At 43.1% G+C, this 23250-nt stretch overlaps 3 protein-coding genes and 1 long non-coding RNA gene across 8 annotated transcripts in view; 2 read left to right on the top strand and 2 right to left on the bottom strand.

Annotated features, from left to right (window-relative positions):
* Positions 1-6802, bottom strand: part of LOC143900657 (uncharacterized) — a 180714-nt gene extending 173912 nt beyond the window's left edge. The window contains exon 1 of one of the 2 annotated variants that reach the window (XM_077412284.1): positions 6671-6802. Coding sequence is in view for 1 of the 2 variants with exons in the window: in XM_077412263.1 (XP_077268389.1) it covers positions 117-237 (121 nt within the window). In the remaining variant the exon portion in view is untranslated. Of the gene's footprint in view, positions 1-116; positions 693-6670 lie in introns of those variants that run through there. The other variant, XM_077412263.1, reaches the window with a different exon arrangement.
* LOC143900686 (uncharacterized) overlaps positions 1-15729 on the top strand; it is a 211514-nt gene extending 195785 nt beyond the window's left edge. For both annotated transcript variants that reach the window (XM_077412321.1, XM_077412323.1), the window contains 5 exons: positions 10513-10913; positions 12330-12570; positions 13803-14200; positions 14311-14598; positions 15042-15729. In XM_077412321.1, coding sequence (XP_077268447.1) covers positions 10513-10913; positions 12330-12570; positions 13803-14200; positions 14311-14598; positions 15042-15230 — 1517 coding nt within the window. In that variant the 3' untranslated portion in view covers positions 15231-15729. The remainder of the gene's footprint in view (positions 1-10512; positions 10914-12329; positions 12571-13802; positions 14201-14310; positions 14599-15041) is intronic.
* A 34-nt stretch (positions 15730-15763) lies between these two features.
* On the bottom strand, positions 15764-21770 carry LOC143900760 (transcription activator GAGA). Of its 3 annotated transcripts, none has more exons than XM_077412456.1 (6): positions 21303-21770; positions 20535-20742; positions 20266-20448; positions 19925-20168; positions 17290-17652; positions 15764-16393 (listed from the first exon to the last, which is right to left on the bottom strand). In XM_077412456.1, exons 2-6 carry the CDS (start codon positions 20721-20723, stop codon positions 16092-16094), a joined length of 1281 nt encoding a protein of 426 aa, XP_077268582.1. In that variant the 5' UTR covers positions 20724-20742; positions 21303-21770; the 3' UTR covers positions 15764-16091. The 3 variants fall into 3 exon arrangements, with proteins under 3 accessions (XP_077268582.1, XP_077268590.1, XP_077268599.1); XM_077412464.1 differs by lacking the exon at positions 21303-21770 and adding an exon at positions 20913-21154; XM_077412473.1 differs by lacking the exons at positions 15764-16393; positions 17290-17652 and adding an exon at positions 17846-19254 and having other exon boundaries at positions 21303-21768.
* LOC143900869 (uncharacterized) lies at positions 16328-17403 on the top strand. Its single transcript, XR_013257900.1, has 2 exons — positions 16328-16435; positions 17233-17403. It is a non-coding gene; the product is annotated as an uncharacterized LOC143900869 (long non-coding RNA).
* Positions 21771-23250: the final 1480 nt, after the last annotated feature.

The following is a 23250-nucleotide window of genomic DNA, read 5'->3' on the forward strand; positions in this document are numbered from 1 at the left end:
ACGTGACAGCCGCGCGGCGCGGACGCACGCCGGGCTCTCGCCGCGGGCGGCGCGTTGCACTAGCCGAAGCAAAACAGTATATTTATATTCGTATACCCCTTTCGCGGTCTACTCACATTTCTTGCTCTTCTCGGCGACGGCGGTGGCCGACAGCAGGCCGAGGACGAGGGCGACGATCAGCAGGGCGGCGGGCGTCCCCCGGCGGCCCGCGGCCGTGCCCCAGGACATCGCCGACATGTCCGGCGCGTCTCAACGCGCCTCACCAGCCGACATAACCGCAACGACCGGCTGCCGCTGCTGCTTCCCGCTCCGCGTACTCATCGCCGCACCCGCACCCGCGCCGCCGCGAGACGCGAGACTCTATAAACGTGCCCCTCGCGCGCGCCTCGGGGAGACGACACCGAGAGAGCCGGTGAACCGGAGTAACCCCCCTCCGGGAGTAACCTGTCGCGGCCGGACGGCACACAGCTACCGCCGACGACGCACGTCCCGCGATAGCGCGTACGTAATTGGCATTCGGCCGACGCTCGACCGGCTCGACTCGCGCACTGCTCCCAGCAGCAACTCGGGGGGGGGGGGGCGGCTACGACACGACGACGACGACGACGACGACTATGGACGACGACGAGGACGACGGCGGCGACGACCGCCGATCCGTCGCTCACGGTGTTTCGCGCACTACCGTCGCGGCCGCGTCGCGCCGCTATCGATCCGCCGCCGCGCCACCGACGAACGAACGAGCACGGACGCGCGGGACGGGATGAACGAACGAACGAACGAACGAGCGTCGAGCGAGCGAGCGAGCGAGCGCGACCCCCGTCGTCGCGCCAACCCCGCGCCGACACCGACGTGCAACTTACCCCCGTCGGCGCACACGGCCATCTTGCCACGCGTGCGCCGCAACCTGTTCGAATTTCGGCACTCGGCGGCGGCGGCGGCGGCGGCGGCGGCGGCGGCGCGGGTATGTGCGCCGCGACGCCGCCGCCGAGTGGAACGCGAATTTTCCGCGGCGCGTGGGAAACGGAGATATACAACCCCCGGGGAACGGACCCGGTACCGGGACTCGATCGCGGCGTTTGTTCCCTCCGAATGTTTGTCTAGGAAGGGAAAAATAGAAGCCGAAGGCGAGGAGTCTTGTGGGAATTCTCCTAAAATTTTCACACCGTTGCTTATTGCTGCGCGGTGACGTTCCGCGGGCTGTGGTGCGACACATATTCCGGTTGTCGTATCCCCTCGCTCTCGGGAGAAACGTGACTTTCACGGAAATGATTTACTTTAGGAAGGGGAGAGCCGGGAGTGGCGGTCCTGACTGTCTTCCGCTTCTCCTTGCCCCCGTTTGGACTCTCCAACCACTGCTTCTTCTCTCCCCAACCCTGTCGATGGAAATCGTATTATCCCGTATTTATTTGAGTGAAAACAGTCGAGATGAATTATTGGCTTATCTTTTTAACTTTTTTTTTTGTGCCTCTGATGCATCAGAAATAACATCGTACCATTACGCGACGCGTTTAACGTTTGATCTTCGTGTCTCGCGACGAATCTGCAACTTAATCCGCCCGTTGATCGGGCTCTCCGCGAAAAAATTCTCATTTCCGCGATGGAAATTTTCCTTAAGTATCGCGAGTGTGGGAATGTCGCGCGAAACGTCGTCGCAGCTATGCAATGTTGACGCAACGGGGAAAAAAAGACAGAAAAGCCATTCTGATGGAGAAACGCATGAGGAATTTCTCGTTTCTGTTTGCGCTGCGACTGCCGTCGCAGATTGAGAATTCGCACGAGCGCGACAGATAATCGAACGGAGAATAAAGATAATTTGTACGAGATACATCGCGTTTCAATCGAACGAGACATTAGCTATTGTCCCGACGCAACTCTGGATCGGGTACAAAACCACAGTTCATATATCTCTTCTCAATTCGATCATTATTGTAAAAAAGGAAATTAGCCGTCTGCAATAGCACGCCAGTCATCAAAATTTAATTAAATATAATTGCGTACACGAGGAACGTGAAAGAAGAAGGTATATGAACGCAAAAGATGAGGCTTCAGCAAAAATATATAATATTTATATATTATATATATTATAACATAATTGTAATAAATAAGTGAAAAAAGCGCTCATTATTCGTAAAAGCAATGTAAGAAAGTCAAAGTTTATTTTTATATTAATTTTAACTCAAGTTACTTGTAATTTTTTTAATTCGCATATTCTTTATTTAATTTATTGTGCTAAAGGGGGGAGACTTAAGGTATTCCTTTCACGGAGGAGCGTATTTTGTAGGCGCTTAAGCAGGGCCTCAGCAAACTCTTGTGTATATTGCATTAAACTTATATAAATAAAATCAAGTTATACGTGATTATTATGTTTAATTATAAGAAAAAAGTGAAAATATTATGTGTATTTAGAAATTTTTCATTTTTCGGTAAATTTTACTGTCAGAACAATATGGCAATGCTGCGCTTTTCAGGGCGCCGCGTGTAAAATGTGAAGTTGATAACAAAAGTGTCCATGTGAGTGTCACGTTCATCGATCAGAGAATACTGTGACATTTTCTTTTTATCAAAGAGATATTTTATAATAATAATGTGTGATAAGAAACATAACAAGTGAGGAGTAATGTGGGCAGAAATAAGGGACACGTTGTGAAAATAAAAGTTGATAATAAACCGTACATTATATATAAACTGAAGTGTGACATGAGCGCACAGCTTGCAGCGCCAGCGTTGCCAAATAATTCCTTGAAAGTCGCCATAAAAAATATTCATCTATAAACCACATTTCAAGTCAACTTTTAACATTAGATATTTTGTTTAAATATTCGGTGACTCTGTATTTTTATCGGCACTATCGAAAGTATAGAGTTTAGCAAATATGTAGCGCAGTTAATATTTAATATCTTAAATCTTAAGATGAACAAATTATTACATTGAAATGTAGAAAATTGACTTTTTCGATAACGTCACATATAAAATATCGAATTTTCAAAGTCATAATTCTTTTTTATATGCTCGGTAATGTGGTTTAATTTTCTTCTGGCGTAAAGATATGCATTTTAACTTTCTCGTACCAAAAAATCAGTTAATTCTTAAGACTTTGGTGTCATGAAAGGAATACCTTAATATAGTTGAAACGTCCACAATGTTTTGTCTACCTTCGAACAATAAAACTATAGAATATTTCTACGATAACATCCTTTATTTACTCGTATTTGACTCTAATTTTCTTATATAATTACAATATAATATAATTTGTAACATTTATATTATTATTACTGTTATATAAAATTATATATATATATATATGTCATATATAATATTTAAATATAACACTTCATATATTATATACCTAATATATCAGATGACACGCTACGTCGCACGATCACACTGAAGCGACCGTGGAGCTATTGAACGACTGGATTATTAAGAGAAGTATAATTCGCGGGAGCAATACGAGACATTTACTATATACGTTTACGCGCGAGCGTTATTACTTCTGTGGTAACTTACGATAATTCCTTCGCGTAAACGGGATTTTGTAGTAACTTACGATAATTTACTCCGCGTAAACGAGTAATATATCGTAAGTTACTACAGAAGTAGCGCTCGCGTAAACGTAGTAATTGTATCGAGAAGTGGATGTTATCCAACCACGCCGGTATAACTCCCCAAGTCCTTCGCCATATTGTAATTCAATGATACTCTCTCGACCCTTCCTCTTCCCGTCCCGCCTCAATCGCGCAACGCGCGGTTTCTCGCATGACGTTGCACAGCCGATCTAATTTTGCCTTATCGCAAAAAGTCAACGCGATCTTCCCGTTCGATAAAGCGAGATTAGCGTAATCGAAATTACAAGGTAAACTGCGCGCACAACTAATGCACAAAGCGATTCTAGTCTTCTGAACGTGATGGAAAATAGACGGAAATCTCTCGAACAATGCCGAGAGATTCCAACTAATTTGAAATACACCTGCCACGCGAATGTATAATTAATATTCAGCAAATGTTTGAGTATATTATCTCACGATGTAACGAGAAATGTAAAAAAAAAAAAAAAATAGATATTCGGTGCCCGGAAGCAGTCGCGAATTTAGCCCCACTTCGATTTTACCGCATCGGAGAAAAAGGTACTCCGCAAACACGGGTAAATGGATTTCAAACCATATTGCATATCCTTCCGATCTTGTTTTATTATATTCGCGATTCGAGCAAATTTAAAAAATTAATGATCGACACAGATCGTTCGCGTGCACGAACACGTTTTATTACCGCTCGTATTTTATAAATGGAAAAAATTTGTTCGTTTTTTCGTAATTTAAGAAGCCATATCGCCGCTCAACTTTATTTTCCCTGGGAATCCGTTTAGGCCATCGCGATCCAGGGTAATCGCACTCGCATGCCCTCAACCGCGGAGGCATGGCATGCACGTGCGTACGTTACACCTGATAGCCGAGCGCGCAACGACGTGTACACGACGCGCTGCGATAACGCGTTATCGGCGATGCGCGATCATTTTTCTCCCTCGATCAAGGCCTGTCCACGTCATCCTGATTAATATTCGTATACCGAAACGCGTCCCGAAAAATCGCCCCCTATGCCCGCCCGTTCGTCCTCGACGTCGTTGAACTTTGACCGTAAAAATCCCTGGGAAAAAACGAAAATCAACATGAGGTCTCGAATACTCGCACGCATGTTTGCGGATTAGTACCCCTTTAATCGTATCCCTAGACCACAGGCTGACTGATCGGAAAATAGTTTATTTCGCAAGACAATCTACGACTCGAGCGACGCTTCCCAGGCGCGCTCGCGCCGCGGCCGCCGCGCGACGTCGCGTCGCGTCGATGAGCCTCTCCTCTTTCAAGAAGACACGAACCGCATGGATATAAATGCGCGATTTTTCCGCACTCATAGATACCGCAATAAGACAAATAAACGTGTTAACATCCTCGAAATTGAGTTTGGTTTACTACAGGCTTGGGTTTCTCGACTTGCCTACCTTTTGCGTGATGAGTGACAATAAATTGTCCCGCTTGACGGCGTTATCGCGAATCCCAAAAATATGGTCATCGCGTATCGATGTGCGAAAGAGGCATTTGACATGAAAGCAGTCAAGAGATTGCCGATCGAAACGATAGCGGGGGGGAGGAAGGGAATGATACCGTTTATCACTTTTCGAAAACAAAAGTGAAAATCCAGTGGTTAAATTAACATTTGCGAATGTTTCATTCATCGATTAAGTAAATTAATACCCGGCGAATTATTGTACAATGATCGAATATTTATCTAGCTGCCTAGCTGCCTAGAGGTTAGTTAATTAATCAGTTTGAGCAAAGCAATTTATCAGCGTGAGTTGGTATGTATAAATGATGTATATCCCGATGTTTGGCCGCGAATACTGTTTGAGACCTTTGTTCGCGTTTCTCGCAGAAAATTGCACTTGTGACAGCTAATCCGGATAATCCAACGTTTAAGAGAGATGTTCTCAATTTCTCGGATATCTTCTAGAGATTCGCGTAATTTGGATAGATACAGAATCTGAGACATCTTGTATTTAGGACGTTGCAGAAAGAAAAGACACTTCTTCGCACTTTTATCGAAGATATCGAAACAACCATCGGTAATCAATAACGGGTAATTATATTTCTGCGCTATATGTACATACGTGCATAATGAATATTATGTACAATAAATATACGAAGAAATTGGGTTAAGAAGGGACGAATAACGAGAAGTAAGAAAGAGGAGAAGCAAAAGAGAATTACACATATAAGATATAGGACAACTTGGAATGATAAAGATGAGAGTTTAAGTCAAAAATTTTGAAACTTGTTTATTAAGTCCGAAAAGGGTTTATATACGTATAAATATAAGATAAATAATGAAATACTTGAAAAATATTTTATAATGTAAAAGTAAATGTGTGTAGACGTAAATGTAAAGTAAAGTAAGCTGTAGTTGGGTAAAAAAGTGTAAAAGAGAACAATGTAAAATATTGCATCGCACCGGAAGTCCAGCCAAAGCCGCAAGGATAAAATAAAAAAATATATAGTATGTATATATATATATATACAACAAATATAACACAATTCTGTGACGATGGTTAGAAGAAACCTTGAAAAGCAGATTACAAGAAAAGCAGATTGCAAAGTAACTTATTGCCTGCATTTAAACTCTTGCCAGCAATAATTCTTGAAGTATGAAAATAACTTAGCTTAAGAAGTAACTATAATATCTTGTTCTAAAACTGTGCTCGACTAAAGATTTCATGGCTCTCGTTTGAATTCTTCTCGTTCGCGAAGAATTCCCTTCTCGGAAAAGTTTTTTCTACGGTATTTTTAGAGACTCTTCAGAGAACCTCATTTCTCTCTGAGGTCTCTCAAGATTTTTTTTCTTTTCAATAATTTTTTTAGAGATGTTGCCACCAAAATTTTCACTTGGCTTTTTTTGGGTGATATGTGTTAGCACTATACTTGTTAGTAAAAAAAAAAACCCAGCTTTTATAATACGACTTGAAAATAATTATTTTTAATTATTTTTAATTAAGCCTGGCGACTAATTCCCCCCGAGCAATCGAACTGGCAATTTATTTGCATGTTCCTGAGTGATCAATTATCAATATCCGATAAAAATTAAGACTTATACTATTACTTGAAAATCAGTTTTTTTTTCTCACCTGCGTACTTCTAAACCCCCTAAGTACGGCCAGCCAGGTGTTCGGATTATCGAAGGAGAGTCGTCCACGCAGGTTATAACGGAAAATCGTGATTTATAAAATCACTTGGCCAAAAGTGTCGTCAGCTCTCCGCCTATTCGCTCGCGGCTGTTTAGCAACATCGTGACGATGCGCGATTGTATACACGTACACACATACGTATACAGTCGAACAGTCAATACTCGGCACGGCTGAAATTATCACGGCACACACGGGTCAGCGAGTTATCGCGAATACAAAACAGAGCCCGCGGACACGTCATTCCCTGATGTCAGTCGACGGGAATCGTCGCGATCGTACGCATGATGTATACGGTTATCATTATTGCCGCCCAACATTCCTGAAAATACTAACAAATAACGATGCAGGATCGGTAAAAGTGCGCCGCGCGCGACATTCCGAGATACGGTGTCTATATATAGACGAAAACAAGTCGGCTGTAATCGTTATCGATATCTCGCAGAGGCCAAAGAGCAAAAGCTGAAATTGTTTGTACCGATCAAGGTCTACAACGTATGTATGAACTAAATGATAGTGTGTTACTACGGCAGTATACGGCTATACATATGGTGGTGTCGTTAGTTTCGGTCAAAGTGCACGAGAAATTGAGTGACAGTCGATGGAAAAGACAAACTTGTTGACACATTACAAGAATATAAGTTCTTTAGTTAAAGGCGATTACAAAGTCTTGGTTGTTTAAAATTAATTTTAAGGCAAACCAAATTGTTTTCTCCGTGTATGTTAGGACATGAAGAGATTGAAGAGACTTCTGAAGAGCAACGGACTAAATAATGCCGATTAAGATCCATATTGTATGTGTGAGATTAAGTAATAGTGTGCTATTGTATGAAAGTTGTTATCTTCAATCAAAGTGCATGAGAAAGTAGCAATCAGCGGTGAAGACGGAATCGCTGATATGTCACAGAACATGGCAAAGTGTTTTAGTTAGCGATTGCAAAATCTTGGTCGTTTAAAATTAACTTTAAGGCAACCAAATTGCTTTTTCCGTGTATGTTAGGACAAATGCTTCTGAAGAGATGAAAGAGCAACGGACTAAATAGAGTGATAAACCGATTGAGATCTACAATGTATGTGCTACATCAGCTACATGGTGGTGTCGTTAGCTTCAGTCAAAGTGCATGAGAAAGTGGCGGTCGATGGAAAAGACAAGCTCGTTGCAGGAGTATATGGCAAAGCGAAATAACAACTAGAAAACCTACTCTTTAGTTAATATTATAGGAACGATTTTACAAAATCTTACTCAAATCGTTTAGACCTCGATGCAATCGAAATTTCTTTTTATATCTATACATCATAAATGATAGATATAGCATATTACGGCCCATCAAACAAAGGCGAATCGCTAAACCAAACTCGTTTAATCCAAATTGCTCGCTCAACCGAACTTTCTTTACTTAGCTCGAAACGTAAACGCTTTTCGTGTAAAATTCATTGAAAATACGTCACTCTATTCACCGCGTTCGAAAGGAGTTATTTCGCGGAGCATTACCCTGCTTTTCAAAGTGTACGGCGTTTTTCCATGAGCGCGCGCGAGATGAAAATTTTCGCAAGGATTCACCCGAATCGCGATCGCTTTTACGATTGACGTGAGATTTTTGTAATTCGCCGCAAGATCGATATACGGAAAGACCGGGAGATTCGCGAACAATTACACGATCGAAATAGTCTTAAAAACAAAAGAAGATAGAAAACAAGGAGCGAAGAACCGCAACAGAGCTCGTCGATATGCGGCTGCCGGGGTTGCTGGCAAAGGTGCGACACGCAAAGCGGGAAATGACGGATTATTAAATTAGAGTCACCATGACGACCGGTGGTCGAGGAAATGGGTGACCGCTGACACAGTCGACGTCCGACTTTGCTGACGACGCATTAAGCATTAAGCGGTCAATCGGCGCGGCGGTTCCGGTCGCGATCGTGAAACGTGACGCGCGGTGGTCATCGGAGCACGGTTCGTTAAACACGATCTTATCCCGGGAGATCTGATCGCCTACAGCCTACACCGATCGGGGATCGCGTGTATATATACATATATATATATATATATATATATATATATATATATACACATATATCCGCGCGATCGCAACCACGTGCGTTCTGATGAAAAATCGTCGGCCGGCGAATCGAATGCAGTTCGCAGTGCGGAAACCGGCTCGATTCGTCGACCGATCAGTCGATCGCGATCGTCAGCGCCAGTGTGTGGCTCGCTGAAAATTAATTACGTTGTAATTAAGAGGATTCGTCGGTTCTACACTTGCCTAATAATCATGAGAAAGCTTGCGAATAATTATCACGATCGCTAGTGGGAAGATATTGTGATATTATTGAACGTTTCTCTTGTAACGAGATTACTTTGCGTACTTGCTATATATATTCTTTATTAAGTGAAAGAAATATATTTTCTTTATTTATGTAATATAAAATCAGTGATGTGTGTGATCGAAATAAAACATTAAAAAAATGTTAATAAAAAATGAAATAAAATAATTTAAATAATATATAATTAAATTGAACAATAACTAAATTTATATAATAGCTAATCTAACTAATGCATTGAGAAAAAAGTGTTAATCCCAAGAAATATTTAATCCGATACGTTCAACTAAACATTTTAGTTAGTTAACTAAACATTAGTTGTTTCAACAATTTATTTAGTTTCTTTAATCAAAAATTGATTAATTCAACTAATGTTTAGTTGACTAACTAAAATGTTTAGTTGAACGTATCGGACTAAATATTTCTTGGGATTGACAAATTTTTTTTCTCAGTGTGAATGTATATCGGCAAATCATTGTTAATTGTATAAAAAAATATTCTTCTGGTTAATTTAAATAACGACGACAGTTGGGCTCTCGTAAAAGAAAAAAAAGATTTGTAATTGTATATCACTATAATAAAACGCATCAACAGCTGTTGAATTTTGTAGATCTGTGTATGCGAGATGCGCGTGAGATTTCGGACGAGTGAAAATTTCATCGTTTATTCACCGTACACATACACTAAGTGCATACTTAAGTAAGTGACATTACATAGATAAACGAAGATAGTTGAAACGCTGTATGAGTTTCCAGCTGTAACACCGCGCAGTCGCCGGTTTTTGTGACTCATAAAAGATTTAATGTTTGACGTGTTCTCACGTCACGTGTTGACAGCTCGTATTCGTACATTTTGAGTCGCTATCTTTGTAAATCCAATTCGATCAGAATGATTAAGAGAGCAGAACAAAACACGGATGAAATTAATAATAAAAGAAGAATATAAATCTATATATATGTAGTTCCATCTGCACAATCTATTAAAAAGGTTTTTCGAATGAGGAGAGAGAGAGAGAGATACTGCAAAAAGCTTGCATTTTTCGTCATAAAATCGTCAGTTTATTTATATCTTATGTAAAATTGAGACCTTATATAAATCATATATTTATCATGAATTTAATCATCAATTACGTCGCAACAGCATCGTTACTTATTCCTTACGCCGCGCGCAACGTGAGGAATTTCCATACACGTTATTTTCCGTTTTCAAAGACTTAATTCGTCAGAGCGCGGATTTATCGTCGAAAGTCGCGCTAGGCTCGTCGTTGGCAAATCGAAATCGTGTAGAATTTATTATCGGCAAATCGGGGATTGTGCGCGCGCGCGTCGAGGATTCGATTCGTCGTCCTCGAATCTCCGAGACACGGCTCGGCCCGGGCGCCTGAACGCCGCCGCCCGGCGTTCAGGCGCTCCTGTTTGCGGGAATTACTCGATTTCTCCCGCACGTCAATCCTTGCTTGCTTGCAGGCGGAATTTCCGGGGCGGTAAAATCTGCACGCGCCCCACGTCGATTGGAAAACGTCAGGAATCGCCGGGCGATGTTTTATCTGGACGGAAGAGACGCCGCCAAGTACGGCTCGTCGTCGCCCAACGACGGCGGCGAGGAGATTTTCGGCTGGTGGTTGAGCGATCGGGAGATCGCGGTATCGTCCAGATCGTATCGCGTCAAGAATCATCGATCACCCGGATCGTCGGCGTCGATGCTGTCCTGCATCGACTCGGATGATTCGGGTAGCTGCAGCTTCGTGCGGGATGTGTCGAGGCATCAGGAGCAGGAGGAGAGCGGGATCTGCGAGAAAATCGAGCTGACCTCGTTCACGCCGGACGATCTCGATGTCGATCTGATCGAGAGGGACGCCAGGGAAACGGTGAGTGTGACATCATATTTATTAATACGCGAAATGTCCCGGGGTTTAAGTTTCTGCTTACGAATAAAGGGCTCTTTAACTTTGACGGCGTCGGTTTTGATTCGGGAAACGTTTTATAGAAAGTCACACATATACATGTGTATGTATTTATATAGGTGTAATGACAATAATAATTTAATATTAACATTAACAGATGTATAGATATTAATGTAATGGATTGATATTTGTGATTTATCCCGAGTAATTATGAACTTCAAAAATGATCTAAATAATAAATGAGAACGAGAATGAGTTTTTTGCTTTCTCTCGTCGCGAAAATTTCATGTATAATCTCGTGGAATAATAAAATAACATTAATTGATGCATATTAATGAAATAGATTAATATTTGCGATTTGTCCGGCTAATTAAACTTTAAACGATCTAAATAAATGGGAAACGAAAATGAGTTTCCTGCTTTCTCTCGTCGCGAAGATTTCGTATATAATTCCGTGGAATAACTTCGCTAATGTATAAATAATTTAGCTACAAGAAGCGACGCACAAAAGCCAAGACGTTCAACAACGTTTTTAAAATATCTGTGATGTTCAGACTGGGTTGAAATATTACTCGCGCGTGGACATAACCGCTGTCGCCATTCACTTGAACACTATATTAGATGCTGTTAAATTAATAAACGCCGGATGTAGCGCGGCAGCGCACTTTAATTTTGCACTCGTCGAATTTCCTGTTCATGTTTTCTTTTCGACGGAAATTTCGTTTAGTTACAACGCGCGCGCGCGCGCGCGCGCACACACACACACACACACACACACACACACACACAATCTCCGTATGCGCTCACGTGGCTGCATTTTCATGTGCGATACATTTCAGTTTCAACCTAGCGAAGCGTGGATTTTTATCTCTGTTTGCACGGTTCTGTTTCCTCCGATCCTTTTTCTTCTCTTTCGCGATGTCGGCGTATTATACGAATTGTATCCAATCCGATTATCGGGCCACAAGAGACTCTGGCTCGGCTTAATTAGATAACTGAGCAAAAAAAATGTAAAGGGGCCGGATATCTCTCCGCGCGACTGATCGATATCACTTGCACACGCAAAGATACGAACACAAGATGCAAAAGCGCTCGTCATTTAAGCCGCAATTGCTTTGCCGCAAATTAGTTTACGAATTTATCGGTTTTCGTAGTTTCTCTTTAATGACTCAAATATCTCCTTTCTTGTCTTGTCTCTTTTTTTTGTTTTGTTTTGTTTCAATATTTCATTCGCGTTTGTCGGAGTCGTAAAACGTTCGATACGACGCCGGCGCCGACGTCGCGGAGGACTTAACGACACACGTCTGCCCCGTTGAGACCTCCGAACGATATAGAAGCGCGATTAATAAATGATCCACCCCCGTCTCTCTCGGCATGCAGAGCAGTTCGCCCGCGACTGTAACCGGCAGCGAGCGCAACGTCAAGGAGGCATGCATCAATCCCGTCTGCTACACCCCGGAAAAACTGATCAGATCGCAAGAATACCGGATACTCATACCGTCCCCTCGCCGCTTTACCTTCTCCCAGGTGAGATTCACGTTGGAGAACGAGAGCGCCGGAGAATGGAGGTACCGGCGTTGCCGAAAACGGTCGGGCCGTCTCATCGATTCCAGGCAGATCGGTACGCAAAATCTGAGGTTCCTTCCTCTGCCTTCCACGTCCCGTTTTCTTTCGTTCGATCGAAGTTCGAGAAAGAAAGCGCAAGCGATGGGGGGTCGCGCTTTTGGTCCCTCGAACCGATCGCCAAGTTAAAGCCACCTCGTGGAAACTCGTCGGCCACGGCGGCACCTGATGACCTAATAAAGTTTCGCGGTTTACCAATGCGCGGAATCGAGTTGCTTGACGTGTCGGATTTACTCCGTTTCCCTCGTCCCCGCGGGATCGTGGCTCGGCGCTTACCGCCGAGTAAAGATGCCGAGTGGCGTGAGACTGCGAAACTGCCACGAGCATTGTTGCGGGCACGCTAACGGCCTCGATCCGAGGGTTCGATTGAGTCTGTGTCGGGGAGACTGAAGTAAAAGTTAATGGAAACGGCTCTCCCCGAGGTTCGAGCGATCGTCCCGAACTCGAGCTCGATCGACAGTCTCTTCACCAACTGCGTGGGTGTTGCAAAATTATACGGATATAAGTAGGAAATAATGTTGTTAAAATTAAATGAAATCAGACATTTTTTTACTTTGCCAGTGAATAATTAACAATAAAGATTTTCTTTATTTGACCTAACTGGCCATCTTTATTAATTATAATAAAAATTATCTATATTAAATAATCACGACATTTCGATCATCCTTCTTAATCGATGTAACTTTTGATGCTAATAATAAGCTTTTTTTTTTAAATTCTTTACAGTAATTTCATAAATCCACTGATATAATCGTTAGCAAGTTCAAAGAATTTAAAGTTAAAAACTTGCTGACGATTATAATTAATAAAAATAATCAGTTAGGTCGAATAAAAAAATCTTTATCGCTATTATTTAATATCTTATTTTGATATATTTTATCTTGATATATCCTTGAATACTTTATTCTTTATTATAATCGAGTGCTTAAGAGTTTACACACAAATTTTTAGCCAGCTCGTCAAAATAAGAAAAAACTTGAAGGCATTTTTGGCAATAATATCATTTAGAAGTCATTTCCACAAAAAAGAAACGTTAACTTTAATCAGTTCCGCGTGCTAATTTCTTTACAGCTAGCCCGACGAAACTTCTAGATTTGCAAAAATCAATATTTTACCCCGCATTTTTATTTTTTTTTTTTTTTTTCAAAATGTATCTTATCGAAACTTAGACAAATACGATTAACGCAGGCGATTACACAATGTAAAATAAATACAAAATCACGAACACAGGTTGCACTCAGCCGAGGGCACTTCTGAACTTACCGGGCGCGGATCTGAGGACATACGCGATTTTCTCGCCCATCTCCGAGCGCCGACAATGGGTCACCGATGATTTTAACGTGTCATCAGTGAAATCGAACGATGACCCTTCGACCGACGAAGACTGCTGCGGGGTGCCAAGTACGAAGACGGTCGACAGCAGCAGATCGAGTTACAACAGATTGAACTCCACTTGGGACGACTGTAAAGGTCCAGCCAGCAGAAGGTCGTCCTCCCTGGAGGACACTTCCGGTATCCAGAGTTACGATTGGAGCCTGGAGACCCAGAGCGACGCGCAAAACACGCCAATGTGCCTCTGCGACGAGCTGGCGATCGCGTCGAGAGATCACGCCGCGAATTTCGCAAACGTACGCTCTTTCGCATTAACGAAAGATACAGATTTTTTTTTCTGTGTAAAATTAATTATTTAATCGTACTGTTTGTCCGTAGACTGTAAATGGTATAAATTATGCCGCAGAATCGAGGTTTGGTCATCAATGAAGTAGCATCTATCCTCGAAGGTCTTCGGAACGATCCGGGGAGGGCGACGGCTCTCCTGAAGGAGGAGGATCGATTCTGCGACGGCACGTCTTCTCACGATCAATTAACCAGACTGGCTCTGACCATTGAAACGGACGTGGAAGCACCGGCGGTTCTCGACGATCCGAATAATTGGGTACGCCATCTCCGCGATAGAATAGAACGGCTGCAGCTCGCCAATAAAGAGATCCAGGGGGATATATGCGGTTTACGTACAAACTTTCAGGTAAACGTCTCGTCCTCGGCTCTCATCTAAATTAAAATCTTAGTGCAAAGACTCAAATAGTTATATATTACCAGTTTCTCGAAAAAATAATCAAATGTAAATGAATACTATTGCGAAGATACAAAAACTGCAGAGGTAGTTTATATATACTGTACTGATTGCATTTTATTATATGTATTGATTGCATTAAATATGGATAGCAAGCTTTTGATTTAATGCAGAATTGAATCTTCATCAGTGGAGATTTTTAGAGAAGTGGCAACTTTTCAATTTTTGATAGATGTTAAACACCTTCATAATTAAGCAGCGGATTGGAAGTCTATCGAGAAGTATATTCAAAGTGCTAAAGGAAAAGCAATTATCTCATTTGCACATCTCGACATTCCGTTTCCGTTCCTAAAACCGTCGTTATACAACATTCATACGTCTTATGAATTTTACAGTGCGACGAAAAGAAGGTGATCAATTTGCTGGGTGACACAACGAGGTTGCTGGAAGACGTTCACGACTTGAGATATTTCGATGACCTGGTGAAGCTCCTTGAAGGCGAACTCGAGAGGATCTCCCGAAGAAATTGGCCATTCATTCTGGGACACAGCAAACCTCACGAAGAGATGAATCTAATCATCTGATTATGATCTCAACGATCGTCTTGGATCTTGAAGATCATGATTATGATCTCATAGTTGCGCACTAGTCGATGCGCAGAGTAAAAAAAATTTCCTTCAGGAAGAGGATGTAAATGATAACGATCTCTTCTCTTCAAGCTCTTTGAGTTCGATCTTCATAAAGGAAAAGTTCTACCTCTTCTCTCGGCTCGGTGACTTAAATATCTTCATGAAAATATTAATTCGGAATGATTAAAAACGATACGTGAGCAATCTCCAAGAATAATCATAAATGTAGTTAGCACAAAAGATAGAACTGTAAATTTTTCGATGTTCCAAAACGAACAAGATAATTTTATTTCTCGGCAGGGATATCGACTTCGTAATATTTTTTCGAAATAAATCTCGTGCAAAAATAACGATTATAAAAACGCTTGTAACTTATGATATATTCGAATGGACCTGATTTTTTATTTCTTATTTTCCTTTATAGTATTTTCAATAAAACCTTTTCTAAAGAAAATACTTGTGTTCACATATCCACAGCTAGAAAAATACAAAAGCAAATGTATTGTATTTATTATTACTAAACAATTTATTATTTATAGATCGTACATATTTGAATTCGTGTACATAGCACCGAGTAAAAAAATTCCTAATACAACAACATCGTTGCTACTTATCGTTACACTCGTCGAACTATTTTATCCGCTATCTCGCCGCATTTCAGCGACATTTTTAATGCCATTTTTAATACCCGTCCATTACCACATCGCGTTAAATATTCATACTTCGATAAAGCTTAGTCTACACTTAGTGGAGTCTATTCAGTGTTCCGTTGATACTGTCGTCCTTGGTTTCGCTTTTTCCGCGGAGTTTACGAAATTAGGTGACGTCCGTGCGCTGCATGTGTCTGACGTGCTGTCGGGAGGAATCGTGGTAGGCGATCCCCGCGCGCAACATCTCGCCGTGTCGGAACACATCGTGAGACGCGGAAAAGGACGGTAAAGTGGGCAACGACGGTAGCAGGCAGCTCAGCATACTGGGACCGCCGTCCGAGGAGTAGATCCCGTTGGTCGGAGGTACCATAGATGCGGTGCTGCACGTGGCCGGAGTGGATCCCGACAGCGGATGTCCGTTTTGATCGCCGGAAGCCAATAGACTTGAGCTCGTACCCATCAGATTCCCTATGGACACCATAGAGACCTAAGTTTTGCTAACATTATGAGGTAACGAGGTCTCGACATCATTGTCTATATACATTATAATAAGCGTAAGTGCATGTAAGGGAATTGAAATTCTAAATTAATTATAAAATGTGTGTATGCTGAAAAATGAAATAAGGAGAATTTCAGATTTGCTACATTCGTCGCAAGGGTAAATATTTTATGAATAATAATATAATAATTAATTAGGTAGTATCTTGAGAGTAAAAATATCACGATTGCATGTCATTCATGATAGCGTGAAATCGAATATCCCGTGATGTATATATATATCACGTTTTTAGACAAACATGAAACTTATAATTACTACGAGGATTAATCACGATGGTATAATAATAAATCCCATCGCGAATATCCCAGTCGCAGCGCGTTCTTGCAAAACATTGATAATTATCGGTGTTTATAATCGCGCGGTACAGAATTTATACCCGCGTAAAGGAGGGTCTTGCAATTCGCGTGAATATGTTCGGGGTGTAATCGCTTTAGTAGAGAGCGATAACGCATTCGACGCATCCGTTAATCTTTTGATAATATTCGCGTACATCATATACAATGCGCGTGAAGCGTAACATTAAAATTTTAATGCCATTGTATAACATTTCTCCGTCGAATCAATATGGTTTACGACCAATGAGCTCGTTAGCAACAATTATCCTTTTAAAATAAACTAAACATTTTTTATAAACATTTTATACACGAGGAAATCTTTATCCAGATAATTCTATCACTCACTCACGCACACTCTTTTTCTCTCTTTATCCAGGAAATATTTTTCTCGGTATAATTGCGTTTAAATTCAGAAATTTACACGAGATAAATGATATGCTTGTATATAACAAGCACAACTTGCGATTCACCTGGAAGACTGACGCTCGAAGCGGAACTGACGGACGAGGCGATCGACAAGGGTGTCATCATGGAAAAGTCCGAGGCTTCGGAGGACCTCGCGGCGAGGTGCGAGTCCAGCCTGACGGTGGGACGAACGCACGCCAGAGACGACAGGCCGAAGTCGTTGGCCCTGTCCGCCGCCGCCACCGCCGCCGCCGCCGCTGCCACACGCCGATGCCTCGCGTGTATGCCGGACTTGCCGCTGTTGCCCAGACCGAAGTGCAGAAGCTCCAAGTGCCTCCTGAGATTTCTCGATTGGCGCAGAATCGCGCCGCACAGCGGACACGACACCGGCTGATCGGACAGACTGCGTGCCTTCGACGATCCGTCCCCTAGAACGAGTTCGAATCTAGACAGACTTGTGTGAAACTTGTCGTCGGATCGGAATATCTCACCGCGGACATCACGTTTCTACATAATCCATTCTAGTGTGGTAAAAAAATCGATGGGATAATAAATTCAAGTGACGCTGAGATAACGCCACAATCGTATTTTGTAGAAAATAAGACAGCACTTAGTATCACGTATTTTGTTTGCGCTTTATTGAAAAAGAAAAGAAACTGGATAGTACATTTTATACCCGTTATCTTATTTCTTTCTCAATTAAAATACTAGCGATTTTGTATATGTACTATTGTCAACAGTCCACGTACGCAGCGGAGCGTTACAAAATAGGAATGTGCGCCGATTATTTTCACTTGGTGGGCTGTTGGAAGATCCTCGGTTTCGTTATAAAATGGTATTCGATATACGGTAGCCTGTATTCTTAGAAACGTACTGCTATTAGACCATTCCATGGTAAAAAAAAAAGGAAAGATCAAAGAGGCAAAATAAAATAAACCCAGTGGACGAAGTTGAATTGCACACACAATCGCACGAAATCCCGATTTTATCATATAAGTCGATGGTAAAAGAATAATGATAATTTCACGATAGGACTTTATTCATTACCGCTTAAACCTGCAGCAATTAACCCTAGGGTAGATCTTATACACTAATGTGGAAGATTCTTGTATAAAATTAAACGCGCAAATATATATACTCCGAACTTCTGACCTAGTTAAATAACGCGTACGCCAATAATTACAAATAACCGTTCGCTTAAATGTATCGTGTAACTATACAATGCAAAATATCTTTTATCTCTCCTCTCTGTCCTCGCGTAACGTTGTCACTCACCACTCCACCGCGATCTCGAGTATCGCATCACTGTTAACACAATCAGCAACAAACAGAATCCGAAAGAAAATTAACTACAAAATGTGTTCGTCTCGATACTCCTGGTGAGTTCGTTCCCTGTACAATTTAGCTGGCGATCGTCGGCGACGGGATACTGTTCGGCGACGATACCACGCTCTCGTGCGACGTCGGTGAGGGTAGGGTAGGATTGCAGACTATCTGTTCGCAGTCGTTACTGCCGCTGTCGGTCCCATACGTCATCGATGACTGATCGTAGCCCGGCTCTTCGATCTCGGTCTTGATCTCGGTCTTGATCTCCGTCGAGTCGGAATTCTGCGCTGCCGCCATCGCCATCGTAGTCGCCGCCGAGTTGTTGAACCGGTACTTGCACGAGGATAACAGATGCCTGCGCAGATTTCTCGCCTGGCGCAGGGTCGCGCCACAAAGCGGGCAAACGCCCGGGCAGTCGGAGGCGCCGCGCGCCTTCGACTGATTCGCGCCACCGCTCGACGCCGTCTGGGTGCTCGCTAAGCCGGATAACGACGCCAGACCGGACGGAAAGCCCATGTTGAGGGAGCTGTGGAACTGCGGTATGTGCAACTGCATCGGCATTAGCGTATGCAGATGCGATTCGCCGTCCGAAACCTGTTCCTGATGCGCCGCCTGATGATCGTCCGCGACGGACGAGTCTTGAAGCGGTGAATGACTGCCGCCCTGATGGTTGTTCGCGTAGTTTCCGACCAGGCAGTTGCCCGCTGTTAACAGACACAAACACAATGTTACCATACGGGGCTGAACTGACGTTGCTTTGGCTCGGTTTGAATTTGTTTCCCTTCTCTCTCTTTCTCTCTCTCTCTCCCTCTCTCTTTCTCTTTCTCTCTCTCTCTCTCCCTTTCGCTCTCTCGTTCTCTCGCTCTCGCCCCAACGAATCGGAGGACGACCAATCAGAAATGCAGTTCAACCCGATCGATGGTTGTGCTTGTGTCCGTTTTAATTGAAACGAAAAAAAGGCCTACGTAGATGTCTACGAAATCTCTCACAGGCGGTGAAATTTTTGGTATATAGTTTTTATGATACGGCTACCGTGTTAAACGTAAATACACCGGACACAAAACACAAGTGGAAATTGCCGTTTCATTATTGCTGTCTTGCGTGCTTAATTAAAATCTTGCAATTATAGAAATTAACTCAAAAATTGCGATAAGCGTGCAAATCTCGAACTAATAAAATAAGGAAAATTCATCCGACAAATCATATTACATAGAAAACAAATATTCTCGTCACACGGTATTTTATTACGAAATATTTCAAAGGCAGGAAAAAAATTACAAAATCCGTCGCACAGCTCTAATCTTGCAGTGCCTCATTTGAGAAATAAACTTAATTTAACAGGGGATTTAAAATCTTTGCAAAACTTTACGCTACCTGTGTCATCGGTTTCCATGGTGTCGTCGTCCTTATTTTCGTAAGGCATCGTTCTGTTGTTGTCGTCCAGAGGCCTGCTTTCGCTGTCGGTAGTATTACTAGTACATTGCCACTTTGCGGAGGTCGTCGACGACTTCTTCCTCTTTTTCCTGCGTTTCAGTGGATGATACGAGTTGCCCGTCGCTCTCGACACTCCATCGTTCGTCGCCGTTGGTATCGCAGACGCAGGAACTTCTTCTCCGCTCTAAATATATACAATCACATACGCGTGTGTCGCGCCTAAATTAATTGCCTCATTTTTATTTAAGTAAATAAAAAAAAGATGTACAAAGGAAACGTACCTCCGTCAGTACAGTTGGCTTTGTCAATCCGTGAATGCACAGACAATGGGCAGCCTGAAGCAAGGAAGGCAATTGCGCCGGCTCGACGCTCACTTCTCCTCGGTATACAAATTCCAGCAAAGACTCCAAATCATCCGCTCCGATTCCCGCTAGCATAACCACCGGATGCTTGCATGGCGTACTCTGTGGACAATGCGCATTGCCGTAAGTTTCTGACGATAACGCTTTCACGTTACGCGCTCACGCCCATCGAAAGGACGACACGCAACCTTTAACAGGTCCAACAGGAACGGACTGGCCGCGCAGAGAACAATCTTGTGCGCGCGAAAACTGCGTCCGCCGGCGGCCAGGGTAACGTCCACCAGATCGCCGTCTCCCCTCAACACCTGCACCGCGGAGGCCAGAGAGGAACTGAACTCTCCCCAGGACAGACTGTAGAGCTGGCCGCTGCTACCCATTCCGTCTCCAGGAGCTTAACTGCAAGACAACGAGAAAGTAAATACAACCGCTCCACTTTCCAATGCGGCAATTCTACAACCGTCAGATTTAACGTCAAGTTTAAAGATATTCGACGCTTCCGAGTTGCTCCAATGGGAAAACGCGCGCGTTCTGCTCGACAAGCAGAAGAGACATACGTCCTTGTTTACCAGGTTGTACAAGATTCTTCTCTCGTCAGAATATTCTAGAACCAAACCGAGACAGACGACGAAGGGTGCGCGGCGGATGAAATAAAACGTAACTGGCGATGTCCCACGGGTGAAATAACAATCCAGGAAACCGGCTCCGAATATCCCAACACGATATTCCAGGGATCAAGCGTGGGGCAGGCGTGCTCCGACAATCCTAATTCTGACTAACGGTAACGACGCGCGCGTTGTCTCTCTCTCTCTCTCTTTTCTCTCTCTCCTCTCTCTCTCTCTCTCTCTCTCCTCTCTTTCTCTCCTCTCTCCATCCATTCCCTAATTAGTGCCCCCACCCGATTAAGCGTCGCGGCGTCGTGCCGCGAGTTAACCTAACAAAAAAACGGGATCCGCTACCTGCGCTACGGCGGAGGGCCTCCTCTCACGACGTCGTCGCCGACGGCGACGCGGACGGGGACGACGTGGCGAATCGCGCCTGTTCGCTTCCCGTGGGGGTCGGCCGATCGCGCGCACCGTCGCCGTCGCCGCGACCAGGTTGGAGAAAGTCCGTGGCCGCGCGGGGGTCACCTGGGCATGAAAGTCGCGGGGTTGTTACCCGCACACGCGTTGTCGTCGGGCGACGCGGACGTCCTTAGCACGCGCGCGTCGTCGCACGCATCGAGGAAACAACGGCGCGGGTACGCGGCGCCGCCGATGATGACGATCGCCGTCGTCGTCCGTCGTTGTCGTTAGTTCGCGAGCTTCGGCGCGACACGCGACAGTCGACACGACTCTCTCGCAGATTCAAACCCCCTATCGCACACTTATCGCAGGGGCGATCGCGTATGCGTATGCACACGTAATTGTGTGCGCACGGAGTACGGAGTACGTCACACGGGTGTCACGGCGCGTTGCGCAGCGTTGCGCGCATGCGCGACGCAGCGACGCGGTGCCGCGCCGTCGCGCGGCAGGCGGCCGAAGCGCCAGGAGACGGAAGAGCGCGAATCCGAATTCGAATTCGAAGATCGAGACTTCGGGGACGACGTCAATCGAGCGCACGACTTATATTTCCAGCAATGTAGATTAATTTTAATCTCTCGGTTTAACTTTCTAGTTTTAAAGGCCGCCGCACGATGAAAAATATAAGGGACAAGGAACAGATATATTTTAGCGATTAGAACTAAAGAATCAAGAATAAAGTTGAGCGCGCGATGAAAAATACAGGCAACAGAAACAGGAAACAACACAGGCAATAGATTTTCAACCTGTCGGAAGCCGCGTATTAATGCTACACCAGCTTTATTCCTGATTTCTTATTTCTAATCGTTAATATATGTTCCTTGTTCCTTATTATATTTTTCATTGTGCGGGAGCCTTAAGAGTCAAAATAAATATTAATTGGCGATTATTGATTCGATCGGCACATTTGCTTAAAGCAAAATTTCCAATTTGTCTTTGATCCCATCTTTCTTCCTCTTTTTATGTTGAAAGTTAATTAACCAATACTACGTTTACGCGAGCATTACTTATTGCGATATAATTCCTTCGCGTAAACGGGATTTTGTAGTAACTTATACGATGATTCGCTCCGCGTAAACGAGTGAATTATCGTAAGTTACTGTACAGAAAGTAACACTCGCGCGCGCATAAACGTAGTGTTAGTTATTCAGGTACGATAATAATTGGCTCGTTTATGAACAAACTATTAAAGCTTGATTCCAAGTCAAAGTGCGAACCTAACGCGAATGCACGTGCGAAGAAAAATTCATAATTCTATATCCGTGTTAATGAAATACTACAGAGTTAATCACCGATTAATTTAATTTAATCTAATCTAATTCTAAAGATGTATTTGATCAAACTCCGATAAATAAACTTATCAGATATAGTATACCTAGGATTAAATTATATTAATCTTTTAATCAATTTTACTTTCACTTTTTAAAATTTAAATCGATTATCGAGTTAAGTATATGGATTTACTGATTGTGAGTTTGGGAAGAAGTATACACAATAATATTATTAGACTGCCAAGATCCAGTAAATGGCTTTTTTCTCTCTAACTGGATTGAATCTATATCATATCGCTCCTGTGTTTCACCTGTTATTAATTTCACCTTTTATTAGAAAGAAAGAGATTAGATTAGAGACATAGATTATAGAGACAACGAATATTACGTTAGAAAATCTGCTTTAGACAACTCTGCCGATTGAATTTATTGCTAATTGGAGTTCGATCGAAGTCCACTCTTGGAAATAAAGTTCGCCGTTCGGCGAACGAACTATATATAATCGTCCCGCTCGCGCTTTTATTTTAAGAGTCGGGAAAAGAACGTCTCTCATTAAATGTAAAACATTATTAATA

The sequence above is a fragment of the Temnothorax americanus genome, unplaced genomic scaffold (genome assembly GCF_048541705.1).
Source record: "Temnothorax americanus isolate GAGA-0224 unplaced genomic scaffold, ASM4854170v1 Scaffold10, whole genome shotgun sequence".
In the NCBI taxonomy this organism is placed as follows: Eukaryota; Metazoa; Arthropoda; class Insecta; order Hymenoptera; family Formicidae; genus Temnothorax; species Temnothorax americanus.

What these genes read in the sequence shown, in the direction of transcription:
- LOC143900760 (XM_077412456.1), bottom strand. Translation starts at nt 20,723, where the DNA reads ATGGGTAGCAGCGGCCAGCTCTACAGTCTGTCCTGGGGAGAGTTCAGT. An exon ending in AGCCAACTGTACTGACGGAG is followed by an intron (nt 20,169 to 20,265) that starts GTACGTTTCCTT and finishes GTATATATTTAG; the next exon opens with AGCGGAGAAGAAGTTCCTGC. An exon ending in TTCGAGCGTCAGTCTTCCAG is followed by an intron (nt 16,394 to 17,289) that starts GTGAATCGCAAG and finishes TGGTGTCCATAG; the next exon opens with GGAATCTGATGGGTACGAGC.